Source organism: Paramisgurnus dabryanus, chromosome 21 (assembly GCF_030506205.2).
Source record: "Paramisgurnus dabryanus chromosome 21, PD_genome_1.1, whole genome shotgun sequence".
Classification (NCBI taxonomy): Eukaryota; Metazoa; Chordata; class Actinopteri; order Cypriniformes; family Cobitidae; genus Paramisgurnus; species Paramisgurnus dabryanus.
In genome coordinates, this window is record NC_133357.1 from 6,644,221 (window position 1) to 6,665,611 (window position 21,391).

The 21,391-nt window shown below is 36.7% G+C and overlaps 1 protein-coding gene across 1 annotated transcript; it reads left to right on the top strand.

The window, feature by feature from the left end:
• The first annotated feature begins 190 nt into the window (after positions 1-190).
• LOC135750305 (interferon-induced very large GTPase 1-like) lies at positions 191-15,944 on the top strand. Its single transcript, XM_065269095.2, has 5 exons — positions 191-243; positions 7,204-7,242; positions 7,564-8,202; positions 9,751-11,852; positions 12,201-15,944. The coding sequence occupies exons 1-5, from the start codon at positions 228-230 to the stop codon at positions 15,834-15,836; spliced, it is 6,432 nt and encodes a 2,143-aa protein (XP_065125167.1). The 5' UTR covers positions 191-227; the 3' UTR covers positions 15,837-15,944.
• Positions 15,945-21,391: the final 5,447 nt, after the last annotated feature.

Sequence of the window (21,391 nt, forward strand, 5' to 3'; positions counted from 1 at the left end):
TAGTACAATTATAAACTAGAGACATGAACTCCCGTCCTGCGCCTCATCTATTGTTTTTATACAGGAGCAATATATTATTTTTAGCCTGAGAAATACAAGTTGTGGCCGCCTGCAATGCGTGAGTTTAACTGCGAATGTGTGAGAATGAATAGCTGTGTCAGACACGCCCATCCAGAAAACTTGTTTCTCTTTTGCTTTCATGCAGGCATCAATGAGACAAATATGAAATGGCGTCGAGTTCAGGTAAGAATAAAAACAAATACCAAACAGAAATAAGTTAATGTTCCTCTTTAAAGAAATGCCACTGTATAGAAATTGATTTACTTTGTTTTACTTTTATTTACTTTGTCCACGTTTAACAACGTTTTAATGTTTAACTTGGCTTGTGCACCACACAAATAGCCTGCTGTGCAAAGGCGGACAGAGTACACAGTTTCATTTCTTGAGTACATACCACTTGCTAAATTTTACTCAAGTATTAGTAAAAGTACTGCAGTCAAATGTCTACTCAAATAAAGTAAAAAGTACTTGTTTTTAAAAGTACTTGAGTATCAAGAATACATTTTTAAATAATGCATTACTACTGCCAGAGTGCCGTTGAACCACGCGAGATGATTGACAGCTCAGCAAATGATAGAGCTCTGAGAATCAGGAAGAGGACACACATCTCACTCCGTTAGCTTTTTGAGCTCTTCAGATTGCATAATTCAGTGGAAAATGAATAGTAGTGTTATTCTTTAGCCTGGTCTGACCAGACTCTCGTACATTCATTTCATTTGTACAAAGAGTCTGTCCACGCTCCATTGCAAAGCGTTACTTCCGTTAAGGAGGGTCCTCTGTTGAAGTTTAAAACTATTGGATCTGCCCAGAGTCACTCTGAATCTGCCAAAACCAATCGCTAACGTTTGGGCGTGACGTATATCTTGCACCGAAACCGGCCGGAAACAACAAGTAAGAATAATCAGACAAACAAAACTTAGCAAACCTGGTTCTTGCTCTGGCTTTAACTTCTGTTTATTCGGCAGTTTTGCAACAACGGACCGAATAGATTTTCTCACACCTTTTTCCCCTGCTATTACTGAACTACAATTCAAACTGACGCACGACCTCAACATCATCGTTCTTAGCCACCCCCATCTGTTCGCTGATTGGTCCTGCAGATTTTTGCAGGAGAAAACAATACTCTACAGAGCAGTCCCAGACGTACTACTGAAGCGAAATTAAAATTAAGCGGAAGCACATAGGAGGGCGGAGCCAGGCTAGTTATTCTTATCCAGTTTAATCATAAACAGTGGTCAAATGTTGAAGCTGGAGTCTTAAACCTTTTTTTGTGATGCTGAGTTTGTCCAGATCAAGTAAGAGTGTGATTTTATGACGAGTAATTAATTTTTAACAACAATATTTCGGGCTCACCAGTGATCCCTGCTGCTCAAGGGGTTGAATTTTTGTAGGAGGTGATGAAGTTCTGTTTTGGTAAACACAGCAAACACTTAAAGTGAAAACTATCATTAACTTGTTCAGAAAATTAAAATAGTCTGGCGAGGTGGAGCCACGGGTTCGCACGTTATGGATGGACCTGCTGTGCTTTGTCTTCATCCATCGTTTCGTCCATATATTCGTCTCTTATCTAAATCTGACCATAGAGACAGAGCGCAGCACGTCACAACCTCAAAACCACGCCCACCGGGGGGAAAGCAATCTAACTGTCTCCATTGACTTTGTATTGTGAGAGGCCGCCTCCTTGTCATTTCTGGCTTATAACAAAAAACTGAATAATGCCTAAAAGCTGCTGTGTGACAATATGTACAGCTAACAAGCCAAAGAACCCAGAAATAAGTTTTTATAACCTGTCGAGTCGTAAAAACCCAGTCTTTAAAGGACAAGTTCGGTATTTTAGACTTAAAGCCCTGTTTTCAGATTGTTAATGATGAAATAGAACGGTTTAAGGAGAATAAAGTGGATCGCCAACTACGTTTCCCCCTAGTGGACACAGTTTTACTAATAGTAGTTAGGGCTGGGCAAAAAAAAAATCGATTTTCTGATTAATCGTTTTTTAAAACGTGCTCTAATTAAAATCGATTCTCAAAGAGCAGAATCTATTTTTTTTCTTTCATATTTATTTCCACAAACATTGAACGCAAGATTAACTTTAATCTAATTACTAGTCGTCTTCAACGTTAGTGTTGTGGCTTTTATTTTTTTTTATTAATTACCCACTTGTAAACTGCTGTTCACTGTTCTTTTTTATTAATTTAGTATTTGTATTAAATCTATATTCATTGAGTTGAATCGAGAATTGAGTATAAAAACCTACCCGAGAACCAGAATCGAAAATTGAATCGAGAATCGAATCGTTTTGATAGCTTGTGAATCGAAGTCGAATCAACCTGGAACATCTGAATCGATACCCAGCCCTAATAGTAGTACTATGAAAAGTTGCCTGTTTCCATTTCTGTGTCTTTAAACGCTCGTTTTTTTTTAAGTCGACAGCTTATAAAAACGTATTAGTTTTTTTTTTTTTGCTTGTTAGATGTACACCTTGTCACACAGCAGCTTTTAGGTATTATTCTGTTTTTAAGTTTAATCTGTAAATAAGTTTTTATAAGCTGTCGACCCCAAAAAATGAGCATTTAAAGACACAAAAATGGATACAGGCAACTTTTCATAGTACTTCTATTAGTAGAACTGCGTCCACTAGAGGGAAACGTAGTCGGCGATCCACTTTATTCTCCTTAAAGGACAAGTTGGGTATTTTACACTTAAAGCCCTGTTTTCAGATTGTTTATGGTGAAATAGAACGGTTTTGAATGAAATTTTGACATATGCGGCTGCCCTGAGAATTTTCGGATGTTTGTGTTTCATCTCACACCTCTACAATGGGTTTAATGGTGCACTGGAACAATCCTTCCTAAAATGCATTAAACTTTCGTTTACAAAGACATGAAACTCACCGAGTGGTCAGGGGTGTTCACTAGGGATGTGACGAGATCTCGTGCGACGAGATCTCGCGAGATTAAATGTGTATCGCGAGATTAAGTGTGTCTCGCGAGATTTCTTGTGTAGGTGAAATTCTGGCCGTTTCTCAAAAAAAAGGCTGCATCCTTCGGAGGTCGCATTTTTAAACTGCATTTACTTCATAAAGACTGTCTTTTTAGAGACTAACAATTATAAAGTTTACTAATAATTTAGTTAATCGCAAATTGTTGTAATATGCTCACGACTTGCGAATGTAATGCTCAGTTAATGATCTGAAATAAACCTTAATGACGTATGCAGCCTGCATTTGCGACCTCCGGAGGAGGCAGTTGCAGGCGCCTTTTTTAAATGATATTCTATGGGCATGGAGCGTTTGCGCGCTGTTTATGCGCGCTGAGCGCCTTGCGGTTTTTGCCGGCGGCCGCAGCACGCGCCTTTGAAGGAACGCTGAGAGCGGAGAAGCGCCCGACGTCATTCGCGTCTTTCCATTGTCCACTCGAATGAGGGGAGATGCGGGCCTTACGTTGTGGTGAGGAAGTTTACAGTTGCTTTGAAGAACCGGACTCCACTCGCTCACTCTCTCCTGCGTGTTTGTGCACCTCTCACCCTCAAACAAGGTCAGATCAAGCATCCTCTTTTTAAAGTTTCTGCTAATATGACAGTCAACAGCAAAAGAGCGCACGCTTCAATATTTGATTGACAAGACAGCTGACTAGGTGGTTGCCTAGCAATATTAAAAGCCGCGTCGACACGCACTGCTCTTTTTTTTTTTTAAAGGCAGTGCGTCGCGCCTTGCGTTTCCAAGCGTTTAAAGCGTGGTTGGTATAATTAGCCTCTTACAGTGCATGCATTATATTCTGTCTTTTACTGCATTTGCTTTTTTGTTTGGGTTTCCAATAATGTTCGTTTGGGAGCTCGTATGAAGTCTGAGACGTGTTGTGTTTTTCTGTAGATCAGTGTCAGATGTGAAGTCTCAGCAGATTAAACCATCACAGAGTTTACATGATTTAATGTCTGCATGTTCATTTCTATTGTAAAGAAATGGACGTATATTAAATATTCAAATGGATTTAAACATTGTTTGGCTAAAAATAAGCGTTTTTTTTTCCGTCTAAAGTGAAAGTGAAAGTGAAGATAGCATCCGAGACGAGTCTACTATCGCCCCCTGCAGGCATTTGTTATAATATATACATAATGCTATTTATTTATAGACCACAAATGTAATGTGTTTGTTAATGTAATGTTGTTTAATGTAACTTGGTTTTAATACTTTATTTGAACCAATTATTATTGCATCTTTGTTATTATGTAATTTTAAAGGCTACTGCTCACTTGGGTCTATTTTTATTACCCAAAAATAACAAATTACTTCATTATCAGTTAGTAAAATAATTGTTAGGGGCAGTCCTTGATTAGTTAAAACATTTAAAAATAACATGATTTCAGTTTCTTATTCATTTATTTTATCATCGAGGGTTTCTTAAAAAGTGTAAAAATATCGTCTCGTCTCGTTCTCGTGAACCCAATCTCGTGTCTCGTCTCGTCTCGTGGATTAAGTGTCTCGTCACACCCCTAGTGTTCACTGATATGCTCACACAAAAATCGCTGCAAAAGATGCTTTCCAACAGCTGTTTTAGCATTCGTTGTTAACTTGTGGACCTATTTTTCCGAACGCCTCACACCCATATATTCTTCCGCTGAGAGCTTGAATAATAGACAGTCCAGCCCAGGTGGTGGCGCTAATCCGCCATTGCCAATTGCAAGAATAGAAACAAAGTTCCCGGCGCGGAGTAATACCGTACCTCACAGGACAACTAATATAAGTCAATGAAGTTGGCAAAAACTACGATAAAACCTGTTGGAATGCGTATTTTGCAGCGATTTTTGTGTGAGCATACCAGTGAACACCCCTGACCACTCGGTGAGTTTCACGTCGTTGTAAACGAAAGTTTAATGCATTTTAGGAAGGATTGTTCCAGTGCACCTATAGACCCATTGTAAAGGTGGGAGGTGAAACACAAACCCCCCAAAATTCTCGGGGCAGCCGCATATGTCAAAATTTCAGTCAAAACCGTTCTATTTCATCATTAACAATCTGAAAACAGGGCTTTAAGTCTAAAATACCGAACTTGTCCTTTAAAGACTGGGTTTTTACGACTCGACAGGTTATAAAAACTTATTTCTGGGTTCTTTGGCTTGTTAGCTGTACATATTGTCACACAGCAGCTTTTAGGCATTATTCTGTTTTTGTTATAAGCCAGAAATGACAAGGAGGCGGCTTCTCGCAATACAAAGTCAATGGAGACGGTTGGATTGCTTTCCCCCCCGGTGGGCGTGGTTTTCAAATTTGCATAACTGCGCTCTGTCTCTATGGTGACTTTGGCAGAAAGCTGAAGGTGATTGCTGATAGGCTGTCCCAGTCAGTGGCACCTGCACAATCCAATTACGTTTGAGAGGGAAACAACTAATTAAGGGTTTCTGAGATTTTTCTTTTTCCTTTATATTTTAAACAGGTAGCCTACTTACGGTTATGGATAGAAATGTAGTGGAGTAAAGAGTACAATATTTGCCTCTGAAATGTACTTGAGTAAAGTCATGAGTACTCCTCAAAAATGATACTCGAGTAAAGTACAGATCCCTCAAAATTGTACTTATCTACTGTACCCAAGTAAATTTACTCCGTTACTGTCCGGCTATGCTGCTGTGTGTTTATCACAACAAAATAAGTTATAAATACAAACATTTTCCAAGTATCATTTCAGGATGTAAGCATTTCATTTACATTACTTACTTGACAGAAACGTATCCAAAGCAACTCACAATCCATTTAACTTACAGTAGCACTAGCAGCCATAACACCCTGTAGCCCAAGACTTGTTGCCTATTGAAGCTAAGTAGGGTTGAACTTGGTCAGTATTTGGATGGGAGACTTCCAGGGGAATGTATGTTGCTGTTGGTAGAGGTCTTTACCAAAGTCCTTACTCCCTGTGGTCAATAAAAATCGCAGGATCTCTTTTGAAAAAGAGTAGGAGTGTGTCCTGGCATCCTGGCTAAACTTGCCCATCAGCCTACTCATCATATTTAATTGGTGATATTACTCAGTCTCCTATCCAATAAGCTGGTGTGTGGTGGGCGTTCTGGCACAATATGGCTGCCGTCGCATCATACAGATGGATGCTGCACATTTTTGGTGGTTGAGTAGAATTCCCCTTTCATATGAAAAATGCTATATAAATGTAATAAATTATATTATTATTATTAGTAGTAGTAGTACATTTTATCTGTTTTTCCATCAACCCCACAACTTTTTTTTGCTGCTAATACATTAAAAAACAACAGCAGAAGTGAAACTATGTGATAATCTTTTAAAGGCACACATATTTTGTAATATGCATCCTAAAATCCACAATGGGCACTGAGTAGCCTAAAACCCTAAAGTTTTTAATACCAAGGTCACGCACCACAGAAAATACCCTTATCATAAATCTTAACACACACAAAAAAACCATACAAAATTTCAAAAACACAGCAGCACATGTGGGGGAACCTGTGTATCACACAAAAGTACTAAAAGCCATCAATAATAAAAGAGCAAACAAAACCAAACAGTTGAGGTGATTATTTATGTTAAGTGTGCTTTTAATTTTGTATTGGTTTTACTGTTTCCCAGACAGGGCTTAGTCCCAGACTAAAATGCATGTTTGAGCTGCCTTAATTTAAAAACACATTGTGATATATCTTAACAGTACCATAGTTTTGTCTCAAGATGGACACCAGTATTGTTTTTTGTTAGGGATGTTTGTAAAAACTACTTAAATGTCCTAATATAACTAAGGCAAAGTACTGAATTAATCTATTGCTGCCTTCACGTGCTATCGTAATTATGGTAAATACCAAAATCCCACTTGGAAAATGCACATGAACACCCCTCATGTGGTATTTTCCACTGGGCAACTCGTAAAATATTTTGATGGCCGAGTTGCCGAGATGAGATTACCTTTGACCTTTTCAAAATGGCGGAGAGCAGCAGCAACGTCGTGAATGGTTGAATGACAACAAAAGCAATGGTAAATACCAGTTCACAAATGGAAAATATCATCTTTCCCATAGCACGTGAAGGCAGCATAAATCCTGTCTGGGGAAACTGACTGTGAAAGAAATGTATTATGTATGTTTGTTATTATCATAAAACATTAACACACGTTATGTGTTTTCTTTTATATGCAGTTAGCATGCGGCGTAGTCCACCTCTTGAGCGCCCTAACAGTAAGTCAATAAAATGCTTTGTTGTGCTAGCTATACATAGTTTTATCAATAATAATAATAATAATAATATTAACTTTGCCATATTAATAAAAAATTGTTTTTATAAAACTATTTATAAAGAAGGAAAACAAAGTGCCTTTTTAGTAGTTGTCACATACTTTAAATAGTTAGAAATTTCATTAAACATTTATTAGTTATGTTTTTATATGAAATTTATTCATTTATGTTTTACATGAACTACTGATTTGTTACCTCTTACATAGAGATTTATCAATACTGATATGTACATATGTGAATTGTAAACAAATGTTTTTGTTTCAGTGTCAGAGGATGATCCTTTGCCAAAGCTGAATGTTGTTCTGTGTGGAAGTGACAGCAGATTAAAATCTTCAGTATTAAACCTGATCCTGAATCAGAGTAAGAGAAGATCAGAGCCAGAAGATGAAGAGATGATAAGCTCAGATTGTGTGAGTTTGAATGGTGAGGTGTGTGGACATCTGATGACTCTGGTGAAGCTTCCAGCTCTGTTTAACCATCGACTCTCAGATGAAGAAATAATGCGTCAGGCTCTCAGCTGTGTGTCTCTCTGTGATCCTGGAGTTCATGTGTTTCTCTTCATTATTGATGATGATCCACTGACTGATGAAGATAAAGCAGAAACAGAGAAGATTCAGAGAATATTCAGCTCAAGAATCAACAATCACACCATGGTCCTTATAATCCAGAAATCAGAGAACAGAACAGCAGAAATAAATGAAGAAATGAAGTCTGTGGTTGAGAGTTTTGGAGGAAGCCATGAGTTTCTCTCTATTAACACACAAGTGTTCATGTTGATGGAGAAACTGATGCAGATGATGGAAGAAAACAGCAGAAGCTTTTACTCCACAGAAACATTTTGGGATGCACAGCTGGAGAAACTTCTGAAACTTGAAAAGATAAAGAAGAAGATTCAGACACAAGGTGATTATCAGAAAATTTTAACATCACCCACAGTAGATGACTGAGTACATTTCTGATGTAAAACAGATGTTTAGCTACTATTTAACTCTTTCACCACAAGCGTTTAAAAAAAAAGTTGCTTTCAAAAAAAAAAAAACGGTTTCATCCTACCTTCAGTAGTTCTTTTGTAATCAGCTTTTTAATATGGGTAGGTTTCTGCAAAAACACCACATTTTGAGCAAAAAGCAGAGATAATTCCATTTTTGGACTTTTCATAGAGATCCCATTCAGAGCGATCTTTAAAACAGACACGGACATGCAGCAGCTTGCCATAGGGCAATACTTCCAGGTTTAAAAAGTTGCGGAAGGCCGCCACCTGGTGGATAATAGCGGTATTGCGGAAAGACGGAAATACTTGTCATTGGCGGGGAAGCGTTTTCTCTTGATTGACGAGATATCTCGTCAATGGCAGCAAAAGAGCTAAGTTAGTATCATTGGACACAGTATGCTGGTTTGTGTAAAACTCACAATCAACTTTGATCACCACATCAGATTGGATCCGTAAATCTACACTGGTTATTTAATCTGGTTCAGTGGTTTATTTAATGCAGGACATCTTACATGAGAAAGTATTCAGCTGTCTCCTTTTGCACAGGTTAAGCATTTGGCGCAGCTTCTGCATTTCATTTGCTGTACATGGCTGCAGTTAAACATGTTAAAATTTAACTGAGTTTTACTTCATTTCAACTATAATGGTGCATTCACACGGGGCGTCAGCGTTAACGCTTCCCATTCACTTTTAATGGGTGACGTCATGTGTTGCCGAACTGAATTGTGGATCCGTCGGCGCCGCGTCAGTGCCGTTGCTTGCGGCAGAAGTTGAACATTTCTCAACTTTTCAAGCGGCAACGTGTGCGTCAGCCAATCAGATCGCCTTATGCAAATTACATAGACAGGGCCAGCAAATTACGTTTATGTAAGAACTGAGCATGTGTAGCGGCCACTGTGATTGGCTGTTGGCCACGCTTCAGACAAGCCTTCCGTTAAGCGTTAACGCTTACGCCCGGTGTGAATGCGCCGTAAAATCTGAAAACCTAAAATTATTACTTTGCATTACGTTTACTATCAAATGAATTTGTATAAACTAAGTAAAACTGTTTAAGTCTGTATAAATAGCAATCACTTTGCAATGTTTGAAGTTTGAAGTTTATTAGTTTATAATAACGTGGACAGTCTCCTTTCATAAAAGGAGCAGTGTTAGCTTCTACGGCTAATTTCCAGCTATAGTCCCCGGCCAGTTGTTAATAGGCATACCGTAAATAAATACATTAAAATTATATTAATATTAAAATTATATTCAATGCTAACAAATCACATAGTAATGACCTGGCAACCTACACTGTAGTAGTGAGTTTTGCACAATCGAGCACCACTGTGTCTATAGTTCAGATGATTTGGTGTTGCCATCTAAAAGATGCAAACGTGAACATAAACAAACCCTTTTAAAACCAGACTTTGTACTTTGTACTTTTTTGTATTATACCATTAAACATTTTTTTTCTTTTGCAGATGCTAGAGATGGTTCAGATGATGTGAGGATTGTCCTGCTGGGAAAAACTGGAGCTGGGAAAAGTGCAACAGGAAACACAATCTTAGGGAGAAAAGCATTTAAATCAGTCACATCACAAGGGTCCATTACTAAAGAGTGTCAGAGAGAAACAGCTGACGTTAACAGCAGATGCATCACTGTGATTGATACTCCAGGACTGTTTGATACTGAACTGAGTCAGGAAGAGATTCAAAGAGAAATGACCAACTGTATCTCAATGATACTGCCAGGACCTCATGTGTTTATTATTGTACTGAGTTTAGCACAACGCTTCACAAAAGAAGAGGAAGAATCAGTGAAGATCATTCAAGAGACTTTTGGTGAAAACTCTTTAATGTACACCATTGTGCTCTTCACCAGAGAAGAGGAGCTTGAAGATGAAACCATTGAAGAGTACCTGGGAACCCGCAAATCTCCTTTAAAGAACCTCATTGAACAGTGTGGAAACAGATATCATGTGTTTAATAATAATGAGACTGAAGATCACACACAAGTTTCTGTCTTACTGGAGAAAATAGACGACATGGTGAAAGCAAATGGAGGGAGTTATTACTCATCTAAAATATTCAGAGAGATGGAGCGAGAAAAACAAGAACAACAAATAAAGATACTGATGGAGAGAATTGAACAACTGAGCAGAGAGAAAGAAGAGGAGAGAGAGAGAATGAAAAAGATGATGGAGGAAGAAAAACTGAAATATAAAAGAGTGAGGAAGAAAAAAGAAGAGGAATTTATAGAGAAAGAAGAAAGATATAAAAGAGAAATGAAGGAGCAAGAAAAACAGATGCAAGATGAGATGAGAAGAGAACGAGAGACATTAAAAAATGAAATGAAGGAAACAAACAAAGAAAACAAAGATCTCCAGATAACATATACGACACAAATAGACAAACTGATGAATACAATAGAGACTGAACGACAAAATCATGAAAGAGAGAGAAAGAGAAGTGAAGATGAGTTAAGAGAGACAGAAGAAAGATATAAAAGAGAAATAATGGAGCAAAAGAGACAGATTGAAGATGAGATGAGAAGAGAAAGAGAGACATTAAAAATCGAAATTGAGGAAATAAAAAAAGAAAAGAAAGATCTCCAGATAACATATGACAAACAACTCATGAATACACGAGAGAATGAACGACAGAATCATGAGAGAGAGAGAAAGAGAAGAGAAGATGAGTTTAGGGAGACAGAAGAAAGATATAAAAGAGAAATAATGGAGCAAAAGAGACAGATGGAAGATGAGATGAGAAGAGAAAGAGAGACATTAAAAATCGAAATTGAGGAAATAAAAAAAGAAAAGAAAGATCTCCAGATAACATATGACAAACAACTCATGAATACACGAGAGAATGAACGACAGAATCATGAGAGAGAGAGAAAGAGAAGAGAAGATGAGTTTAGGGAGACAGAAGACAGATATAAAAGAGAAATAATGGAGCAAAAGAGACAAATGGAAGATAAGAAGAAAATAGAACAAGAAAGATATGAGAGAGAGAAAAAAGATGAAATACTGAGAAAAGAAGAAGAGGATCAGAAAAGAGAAGAGAAAGAACAAATGATGTTGGACCAGTATGAGAAAATAAAAAAAGAGAAAGAGAGGACAGAAAGAGAAAGAGAAGACCTTCAGTTAAAACACAACACAGAGATAGAGAGAATGAAGAAGATGATAGAGGAAGAAAGAGAGAAACATGAGCGAGAGAAGAAAGACAGAGAAGAAAAATACAAAGAAAAGATGAAAGAAATAGAGACTAAAACCCAAGAACAACAGCAACTAAAGAGAAAACTTGAGGAAACACAGAAACAGATGCAAGATGATGAAAGGAGGAGAGAGGAAGAGAAACAAAACTGGAGAGAAAAACAGAAGATCCTTGAAAAAATGATCCAGAATGAGAAACATCTGAGAGAAGAAGAAAGAAAGATTTATGAAGATAAAATTCATCTGATTGAACAACAGTGTAAAGATAAACTCCTGAGAGTAAAATCAGAGGAGTCTGAAGAAGACAGAAGAAGAGAAATAGAGAGAATTAAAATCTCCTGCTCTCAAACAGACTCAAGTCATCTGGTAAGTCATCAATAAAAATCACATGAGTCAGATTTATACTGTAGATCAGATTCTGATATATTCAGTGTTTTAGTGATGTATCTGTTATAAACTGTGAATGATCTGCTTCCTCAGTTTTTCCCTAATGATGAAACTTTACTTTTAACAGCAAAATTAAATCAATTCTTTTTCATTTAGTTTTAACTGAAGTTTCATTTATTCTACATAATCTTTAATAAAAATGTTTCTTTCTAATTTTATTGTGTATTTGAATATTTAATGCCAACACAAAACAAATATAGTAATATATTAATAATATCATATGTTTAATATATTATTTAATGTATATATTCATGTATGTATTTACAGATAGTTGAATCAAAAATCAGCAAACAGCTTGAAAAACTCTTCAGTAGGTTAAATTTAACAAACAGACATCAAGATAAACTGAGAACAGAAGATTTTCTTAAAATCACAGAATCTTCACTTCAGTCTCAAGAGCCACAGAAAGAAACTGAACTTGTGAACTCATTCCTACTAAAACTGTTTAACTTGAACTACAGAGCAAGAGAAACTCACATAAAACACAGAGAAGATCAACAAACACCTGCAAACTACAACCCTGAAGTTGACTTTGATATTCATGTGATGGATGTTCAGATGGCTGTGTTTCATTGTGCTGAGAGTTTCCTAAAGCAGCTGATGGTCACTAAACTCTCACAGTGTCAGTTTGCTCTTCCTCTTCTTGTTCCTCATCCATTCACACAACAGATTGAGTTTCCTCTCTGGACATTCAGACAAATCAACAAGAGCTGGAAGATGAGAAATAATGACAATGAGATCATCAGTAAAGTCCAGCCTGTGTACAAAGCAGAAACTCCAATGGTGTCGTTCTTCAGGTTTGGCTCTTTGTCTTCATCAAAGTCTCAGCTGATAAACAGTTTGATCAATGAGAAACACAACACGTTCTTCCACAGAAACTGCTCAGGAAGCAGCAGAACCAGACTACTGATGGATGGAGTGGTGGAGATCGCCTGGTACTATCCATCTGGAAAAAACACAGATCAATTTACTGACTGTGTTGCCTTCTGTAATCTTCATGGTGATGCAGGAGACCATGAGAAACAATATGAGATTATAACCAGTATGTCTTCAGTCAATGTCCTCTTCTTATCTGATTTTGGACAGAAGAACCAGGATAAGAGTTTAGTGAAGTCACTCTTCAGATCTTCTCAGCCTCTTATTTGTCTCCTCACAGACAATGACTGTAATAAAACTAAACAGACAGATGGAAAATTCATCTTTGGTCTTTTGAACAAAAATCAATCTGATCTATCTAATGAGATAAGAGAAACAATCAGATTGAGTCTGAAAAAGCACAACAAGACTTTTAAACTGGAAGATGTGGCCAAACACACAGGAATTCAGGTAGATGAGAATAATGAAGAGTGTCAGAGAGGGAAAGAGGCGGCGCTCCAGATGATGAGATCACTGCATGATAAAGATCCATCAACATTTAAAGAAACAAATCTGCCCTGTCAGGGGAAACTGTGGCACGACTGGTGTAAAATAAACAAAGAGCTTCGTTATCTAAGAGGAGAAAATCTAGAAGAAGATAAAAGCACCAAACTGAATCTCATGAGAAAAATAAGAGAAAAACAAATGGCACAAGGATCGAGTGCGTTTATAAAGAGGTTTTCTGAAGAACTCCGATCACTGAAAACCAACGAGAAAAAGTATTTTCTCACATGGATGATAAATCTGTTGGATGACTTTACTTCTAAAAAGCTTTGTGAACTTCGCGAGGAGTATGATGTGACATGGAATAAAGTGTTTGCTTTGCAAAAAATGCAAGATAAACAAGACCAACTGCAGATTAAACAAACAGAGCTCAAGAAAATATCAGAACAAATCAATAAAACAATGTTTGGTTTGGAGGACATTGTGAGAGAGGTTGGTCAGATCTATGAATCATGGTCATCTGTAAAGATAAACAGTTTCTCTGATCTCCCGAGTCTTGCAGCAGAGATGATGATCTCTGGATTTCCACTGGAGCTGATGGATGGAGATGCTGCTCATGTTCCTCTCATCTGGATTAAAGCTGTTTTAGATCAAATCCTCCAGAAACTGGGAGATCTGAGAGTTTTTGTGCTGTCAGTTTTAGAGATTCAGAGCTCTGGTAAATCCACTTTACTCAATGCCATGTTTGGTCTTCAGTTTTCTGTCAGTGCTGGTCGATGTACCAGAGGAGCTTTCATGCAGCTGATCAGAGTATCAGAGGAGATGAAACAACAGCTGAAGTTTGATTTTATTCTGGTTGTTGATACTGAGGGTCTTCATGCACCAGAACTCGGTGGAAGATCAACAAGAAATCATGATAATGAATTGGCCACATTTGTTGTTGGTTTTGGAAATCTGACATTGATCAACATCTTTGGAGAAAACCCATCTGAGATGCAGGAAATTCTCCAGATTGTTGTCCAGGCCTTCATGAGGATGAAAACGGTCAGACTGAATCCCAGCTGTATGTTTGTACATCAGAACGTTTCAGACCTCACAGCTGGAGAGAAAAACATGGAGGGAAGAAGACGACTGCAGGAGACACTGGATGAGATGACAAAACTTGCTGCTAAAGAAGAAGTCTGTGATGCAGAATATTTCAGTGACGTCATTGCATTTGATGTACAGAAAGATGTGAAATATTTTTCACAGCTGTGGGAGGGAAGCCCACCAATGGCGCCACCAAACCCAAACTACTGTGAGAATGTTTTGGATCTGAAAAAATCTATTTTAACACATGCTTCAGAATCAGATGGTATAATGCTGTCACATCTAAGAGGACGTATTGAAGATCTCTGGGAGGCTTTGATGAATGAACAGTTTGTGTTCAGCTTTAGAAATTCACTGGAAATCGCAACTTACAGGAGAATAGAGACAGAATACAAAAAGTGGAGCTGGAGTCTTCGAAGTGCAATGCTGGAAATTGAAAACAAACTACACAACAAAATAGAAAATGAAGCAGTTCATGAAGTTGAGGAAACCGATCTTCAAAGAGAACTTAATGGAAAAAGTAAAGAAGTGAAAAAGTCAATGTCTGAATTCTTTGAGAAAGACAGAGATGCAGGAATACTGATTCAGTGGAAAGCTTCATTTGAAATAAAAATTAAAGAACTTCAGGAAAACATTGTGAGGGAGACAAAGAAGAAATTAAATCAGGTTCTTCAGCAGCGAGAGATTAAGAAAAAGATTGATGCTCAGAGGACACAACATGAAAACAGTCTGTTTCAAAAGAGCAAAGATCTTGCCATGAAACTAAAGGACAAAGCAAATGATGAAAATATCATGAAAAAAGAGTTTGATTCCTTTTTTAAAGAGCAGATGGATGAAATCATCAGAGAGACTCCTCCAGTTACGAATATCAACATATTAAAGGATGTGACAGATCTCCTCAGAAACACCTATGAAATTCTCTCTGTAGACTATAAGAAAATCAGCAGTGAGTACATTAATATGCTCTCAGTGCCAAGCTATTCAGATTATGTGGAGTTAAAGAGATCCAGTGGAGCTATGGGACCTTTAAAAAATGTCTACAAAGGAGTTAAAATGAGATTTGGCTTTGGCTTTGTTTTATCTAAAGAGGATGAAGTTCAGATAAGAACTTTAATCAATGAAATTGCAGATCACACAGATAAAATGATTCAGTCATATAACATTGCAAAGATGGGCTACAACATCAGCTGCATTCCACAACTCATAGATTACATAAAGACACAATTATCAGATCATGAGGAAGAGACAAAAGTGAGATATGTGTTCAAGAGAGAATTCTTCAGAGATTTGGTTGTTTGTATTTGTCAGAGAGCAAACAAGACAATTACTCATCAACACAGATTATTCAGAGAAGCAAATGATCCTGTTCTGTATTTTAACATGAAAAGAGAAGAGTACTACAGGATTTTCCAGAAATACTGTCAAGAAGCAACATCAGTTCAAGGTTTTTTTTAAAGAGCACCTATTACATTGTTTTTAGCATTGTTGTTTTGTGTATTTGTGTATTTGGTATAATACAATGTGTTTGCATGTAAAATGTTGCCTACAATCCGTGTGTTTGTTGTAGTCCAAGAAAGAGATTTAAGTTGGAGATGATAACTCACATCATCGTTTACCTTGGGGTTTACCATATTATTAGGTCTTTGCATATCGTTAACATACTAACAAACACTTTTTACACACCAAATGATGTGTAAAATCATGAACTGGAAAATAGGTGCTCTTTACATCTACTATTGGATCAAGGAATTTAGGCTTCTTTTGATTAAAGCATCAAAGAGTAGTAAGGATGTGGTAAAGGTTAAAAATAGAGTTCTCACCCTGAACATTGTTTGCATTCACCTGTAAGCCACCCCTGATGACGGGTACAGGAACTGGTGCTATATGACACACATAAAGACTTTTGAAGCTATATTTTTCTAGACACCTCAAAATAATTTTTACAAACCTCAAACAAAACTATTAGACTTGGATAAAACATTATTTGTGACAATTTATGAACATTTCAATCAGATGCCACCAAAAGCAGGTAATGATATTTCCTACCAGCTTTGGTTATAAACATAAACTTACAATGACTTTATAAAGTCCAGATTCACTGGTGCTGATGTTTGAGATGGTCAATGATCCAGTCTGTTGGTTCACCCCATTTCATTGATGAGTCTCTTTTCATAATGAATGAAAACGTTTCCACGATATATCTGTGCTATGCGGGTAGTTTGGTCATTATTTTTAAAAGTCTACATTATTTCAGTGTCTCTTTGTAGTTGAGTGACTCCTGTTTGTAGGTTGAGAAATTTTCCCTCCATCACAACCTTTAGCTCATTGGTAACTATATCTGAAATGAAAGGGTAACATAAAAATGCATGTTAGATACACTGTAAGCCCAGACAAATATAAAAAAACCTGCCCAAAAATGTACATTTGCCTTGTTAAACAAACAAGTTACTTAAGTTAAAGAATTTACATTTTTCATTCTCTAAATGTATAATGTGTCATTCCAGCATGATTTAACAGTGTAGTACTTAAAAAATTTAGTAAACAATGACTTTCTATGAGATGTGGGTTAACAAAATATAGACTCTAAAATTATGGAAACTGTTTCATTTTATTGCCTTTAGTAATCAGTATTAAGATATGATGAACAGGATTTATTTACAGCATTGCAGCATTGACTTTAACTGAAAGTCAATCTGAATTGACCACACACTTTTTTAACATTACAAACCCATCACATCCTTTTATAACATTTCTGGTAATGTTAAGTGAAAGTGTGGTTTACTTTTATAGCTGTTCATAAAACATGAACGTTTCAACAGGGTTGATGGGTTGGAAATTCAGTTAGACCAGTCACATAATTGTTTATGATAAGTTTATGTATAATTGTTGTGCATAAATTAAAACAACGCAAGTAATATATGTGTATGTATATAAATATATGTATATATATATATATATATATATATATATATATATATATATATATATATACAGTGTTGGGGTAACGCATTACAAGTAACATGCATTACGTAATAATATTACTTTTCTGAAGTAACGAGTAAAGTAACGCATTACTTAATAAATGTACATATTAATATTTAAGTTACTTTTTTTAAAAAGTAATGCGAGTAACTTTTTAGTTTAATTAATTTGATAAAAAAAATTATGCACTGTATTAAACTGAATATAGTCACATAGAATTACGCAATCTATGCGTGCCTTAGCGGAAACAGTTTGACAGAAACGGAGTTGGCAGGCCAGAGCTTGACATTTTTGCGATGGAAATATGCAATTTCTGAATGCGGAACTCATATAAAACACATGCAAGGCCTGAAAGAGATCAAGCCTCAGCCAAGTAAAAAAATGAACGCAAAAGTAACTTAAAAGTAACATAAGTATTATTTCCATAAAAAGTAACTAAGTAACGCAATTAGTTACTTTTTGGGGGAGTAACTTAATATTGTAATGCATTACTTTTAAAAGTAACTTTCCCCAACACTGTATATATATGTGTGTGTATGTGTGTGTGTGTGTGTGTGTGTGCGTGTGCGTGTGTGTGTGTGTGTGTGTACCTGGTAATTATCACGTTGTGGGGGATGGTATCAGGACATCCTTGTGTCTGTTGCGCACGGCTAGGGGCGAATGGCTGGATGATGGGCCTATTTGGGAGAAAGTCCAGGGCTGTTTTTGTGTCCCAGCCCGTCCCTGCTAGGGTATGTATAGTGGAAAATGGGACACCACAAGGTAGTGTTTGTAGTCCATTACTGTTCAATATAATGATTAATGGCATTTTTTCTCAAGTTGAACGTAATATTGGAAAATCATTATATGCTGATGATGGGGCTTTGTGGATCAGAGGTTGAAACATATCATACATTACTAAAAAATGCAAAATGCAATAGCTGAAATGGAAAAGTGGACCAATAAATGGGGATTTATGTGGGAAAAACACAGGTTATTTGTTTTCCAAGGCGGAATAGAATTACCCCCCTCTCTTTAAAATTATATGGAAATCCTCTGGAACAAGTAAAAGTTGTAAGGTTTCTAGGGGTTTGGTTTGATGAAAAACTGACATGGAAAATTCATCTGGATAAAGTTAAGGACAAGGGTAAAAAGATTATTAATATTCTTCGGTGTTTATCAGGGCAAGAGTGGGGAGCAAGCAGAGCATTACAAAATATTTATTGGGCACTCATGAGATCGGTTTTTGATTATGGTTGTATAGCTTATATGTCAGCAGCAGAAACAAACCTTAAACAATTAGATGTTTTACAAGCCCTAAGAATCTGTAGTGGATCATTTAAATCCTCACCAGTATCTTCATTGCAGGTGGAAATGGGAGAAATGCCTCTAGACATCAGACGAATGAAGTTAATGTTGGCATATTGGATAAATATCAGAGGACAAAAGGTTTCTCATCTTGTCAAAAGTATATTGACGGAATGCTGGGAACATACTGAGACTAACATCAGAAGTTTTGGATGGATTGGTGATGCTGAGGCTAAGAATAGGCTTACATCAAATACAATACAGCAATACAGTATCAATATCCTTAATTCCTCCCTGGTTATTAAATGTTGTCCTCAATATACAACAGGAAATAAATGGAAAATCTCAACAAATTCCAGTGTGGCATGTAGTGCAGAATTATTTTGAGATAAATTTCCAAGGTTTAGTAATTTTATATACAGATGGGTCAAAGGATCCACAATCAGGACTTGCAGGTGCAGCTGTATATATTCCAAGATTTGATCATTATATTAAAAAAAGAGTTACTAATCATATTTCGGTGTATGCTATAGTAACGCGGAATAAATAACGCAGTCATTGCATCAGATAGTTGCTCTGCATTGGAAAGCAAGATCTGGCAGATCTTATAGGATGGATACAATCAATGAAATATTTCATTAGTTATATAATTTAAGAATTAAAGGCATATCAGTACAATTCATTTGGGTTCCTGCTCATGTTGGCGTATAAGGGAATGAGAAAGTGGATAAAATGGCTAAAGAAACTTTGAAATTAAAACAGGTAGATCTACAAGTTCCATTAAGTAAAGCCGAAGTACACATCAGGAATTATGCACAATCAGTATGGCAGGAATATTGGGATGACACTGAAAAAGGTAGACATTTATATAATATAAAAAAACAATTTGGTGCTGGGAGCAGGCCAGCTGACAGTCTTGCCTGGGCCCGGGACAAGATAATCTTAGAGGGCCCCCCACCCCTTACTTTTTACTGGTAACAAGACATTTGGCATTATCAGATTCAGGACCCACGGATATTGCATATTATACAAATGTAGTACACTGAAAAAAATATTAATTGAATTTAATCAATTTATTTAAGCTACATTTAAACAAAAAAAAAAGATTAGTAAAGTAAAATAAAATATATAACTTTTGTTTTACATGTAGCTTAAATAAATTGATTGCAACCACTTAAAAAAATTCAATTAATAATTTTTTTCAGTGTACTGACACTGTATACTGACACAAAATATCATATAATCACGTATGAATTATGAACAGATTATTGGAAATATCAGTAAAACAACTTCAGCTAATATTATGCCGTGTTTGGACTAAAAGTTGAATAAATATTACTCCTCTCTTTAGAAATTTGAAGTAAACATATAAACTCAATCAATATTTCTCCAAACATGCACGCCTTTGAACCAAAAGCCCAGAGGGATATTAATTTGTAAAGAGCTTTCATGATGAGCATGCATTACATTTTTCTCAATAAATGCGACTGAGGGTAGAGCCCTGCATTTCAGCCCAAGCCCGACCCGACCTTTTTACACCCCTCAGGTCGGGTTTCGGTCAATTTTAACGTCACAGCTGATACGCAGTGGCGCCCCCAAGGGGGGGCCAGGGGGGGCCGCGGCCCCCCCATAAAAGTCACTGGCCCCCCCAGTGGCCCCCCCAAACAGAATGAGATTTAAAAAAAAAAAATTTTGTTGAGATTTTTTATTTAAATAATAGTAGTAATATGTATTCATTAAAATGTACACTAAAAGCACTATGTAAAAAAATAATATGCATTTGTATAATGTGTTAAATAGAATACGATCTTAACCCCTCCCCTCACCTTTACCCGCAAAGCCGTGAGTACTCGCAGCCGCACTGCCATCCATGTGACGTACACGTGACGTCCTGTTCGCTCCTGTTCAGCCATTGGATGCATTACAGAAGAAACTCACAAACTAGTAAGTAAAACTCAGTTAATTATAGGTTATATAAAGCATATTGTTCCAAGCTTAATCACTGTCAGGGTTTAAATTGGGCTGGGGCACCAGAGACGTCATGCCCATTCAAACTGACCCTCCGTTTTTAAGCCAACTGGATTTTGCATGCAACCTCAAATTCACAGAAGCATCCATTAATCTGTTACTTGTCTTTTAATCTGTTTAATATGCGCAATATAATCAATTCTGTGCTGCATCCTTGTCACTTTTCTGAGATTTTCGCCGTTTTATCATGTCAAATTTCTTTGTTCTGGCGTCATCAGCGTCTGAGAGCGCTCATGAGCTTTGCTGTTGCCTTTGGCTTTCTGAGGAATTAAAACGTCTAAGAAACACTCACAACATTTCCAAACCCCAGGACGGTAATGTGCAGTTAACCTCCTCTGTGTAGAAAATGTATAGTTTAAAATGTGACCGTCTCGACGTTATATTAGTAGAGATTTCTAGATTCATCTTCTTGGTGCAACGGCAAAGGTCGCCAGAGTTCACGGGGGCGCGGAATCACACATGCTCACATACGAGGTAACATTTAATGCAAAAGTCCGTTCCTCTAATAATTTTATCTAAACATATTTTTTTAAATCGTTATTGAACATTAAAACCAATCACGTGGCTAAAGCTTATGTCATTTTCGTTGTTTATATACTTTATGGATTTAAAATTACATTAATTTCATAGGATAATGCAGTTGTTTTGCAAAATGCATTAATGACACAATTAAAGTAATTAAACAAAACGTAAATAAACAAAACATGCCGTTT

What these genes read in the sequence shown, in the direction of transcription:
- LOC135750305 (XM_065269095.2), top strand. An exon ending in ACCTCTTGAGCGCCCTAACA is followed by an intron (nt 7,243 to 7,563) that starts GTAAGTCAATAA and finishes TTTTTGTTTCAG; the next exon opens with TGTCAGAGGATGATCCTTTG. An exon ending in GAAGAAGATTCAGACACAAG is followed by an intron (nt 8,203 to 9,750) that starts GTGATTATCAGA and finishes TTTCTTTTGCAG; the next exon opens with ATGCTAGAGATGGTTCAGAT.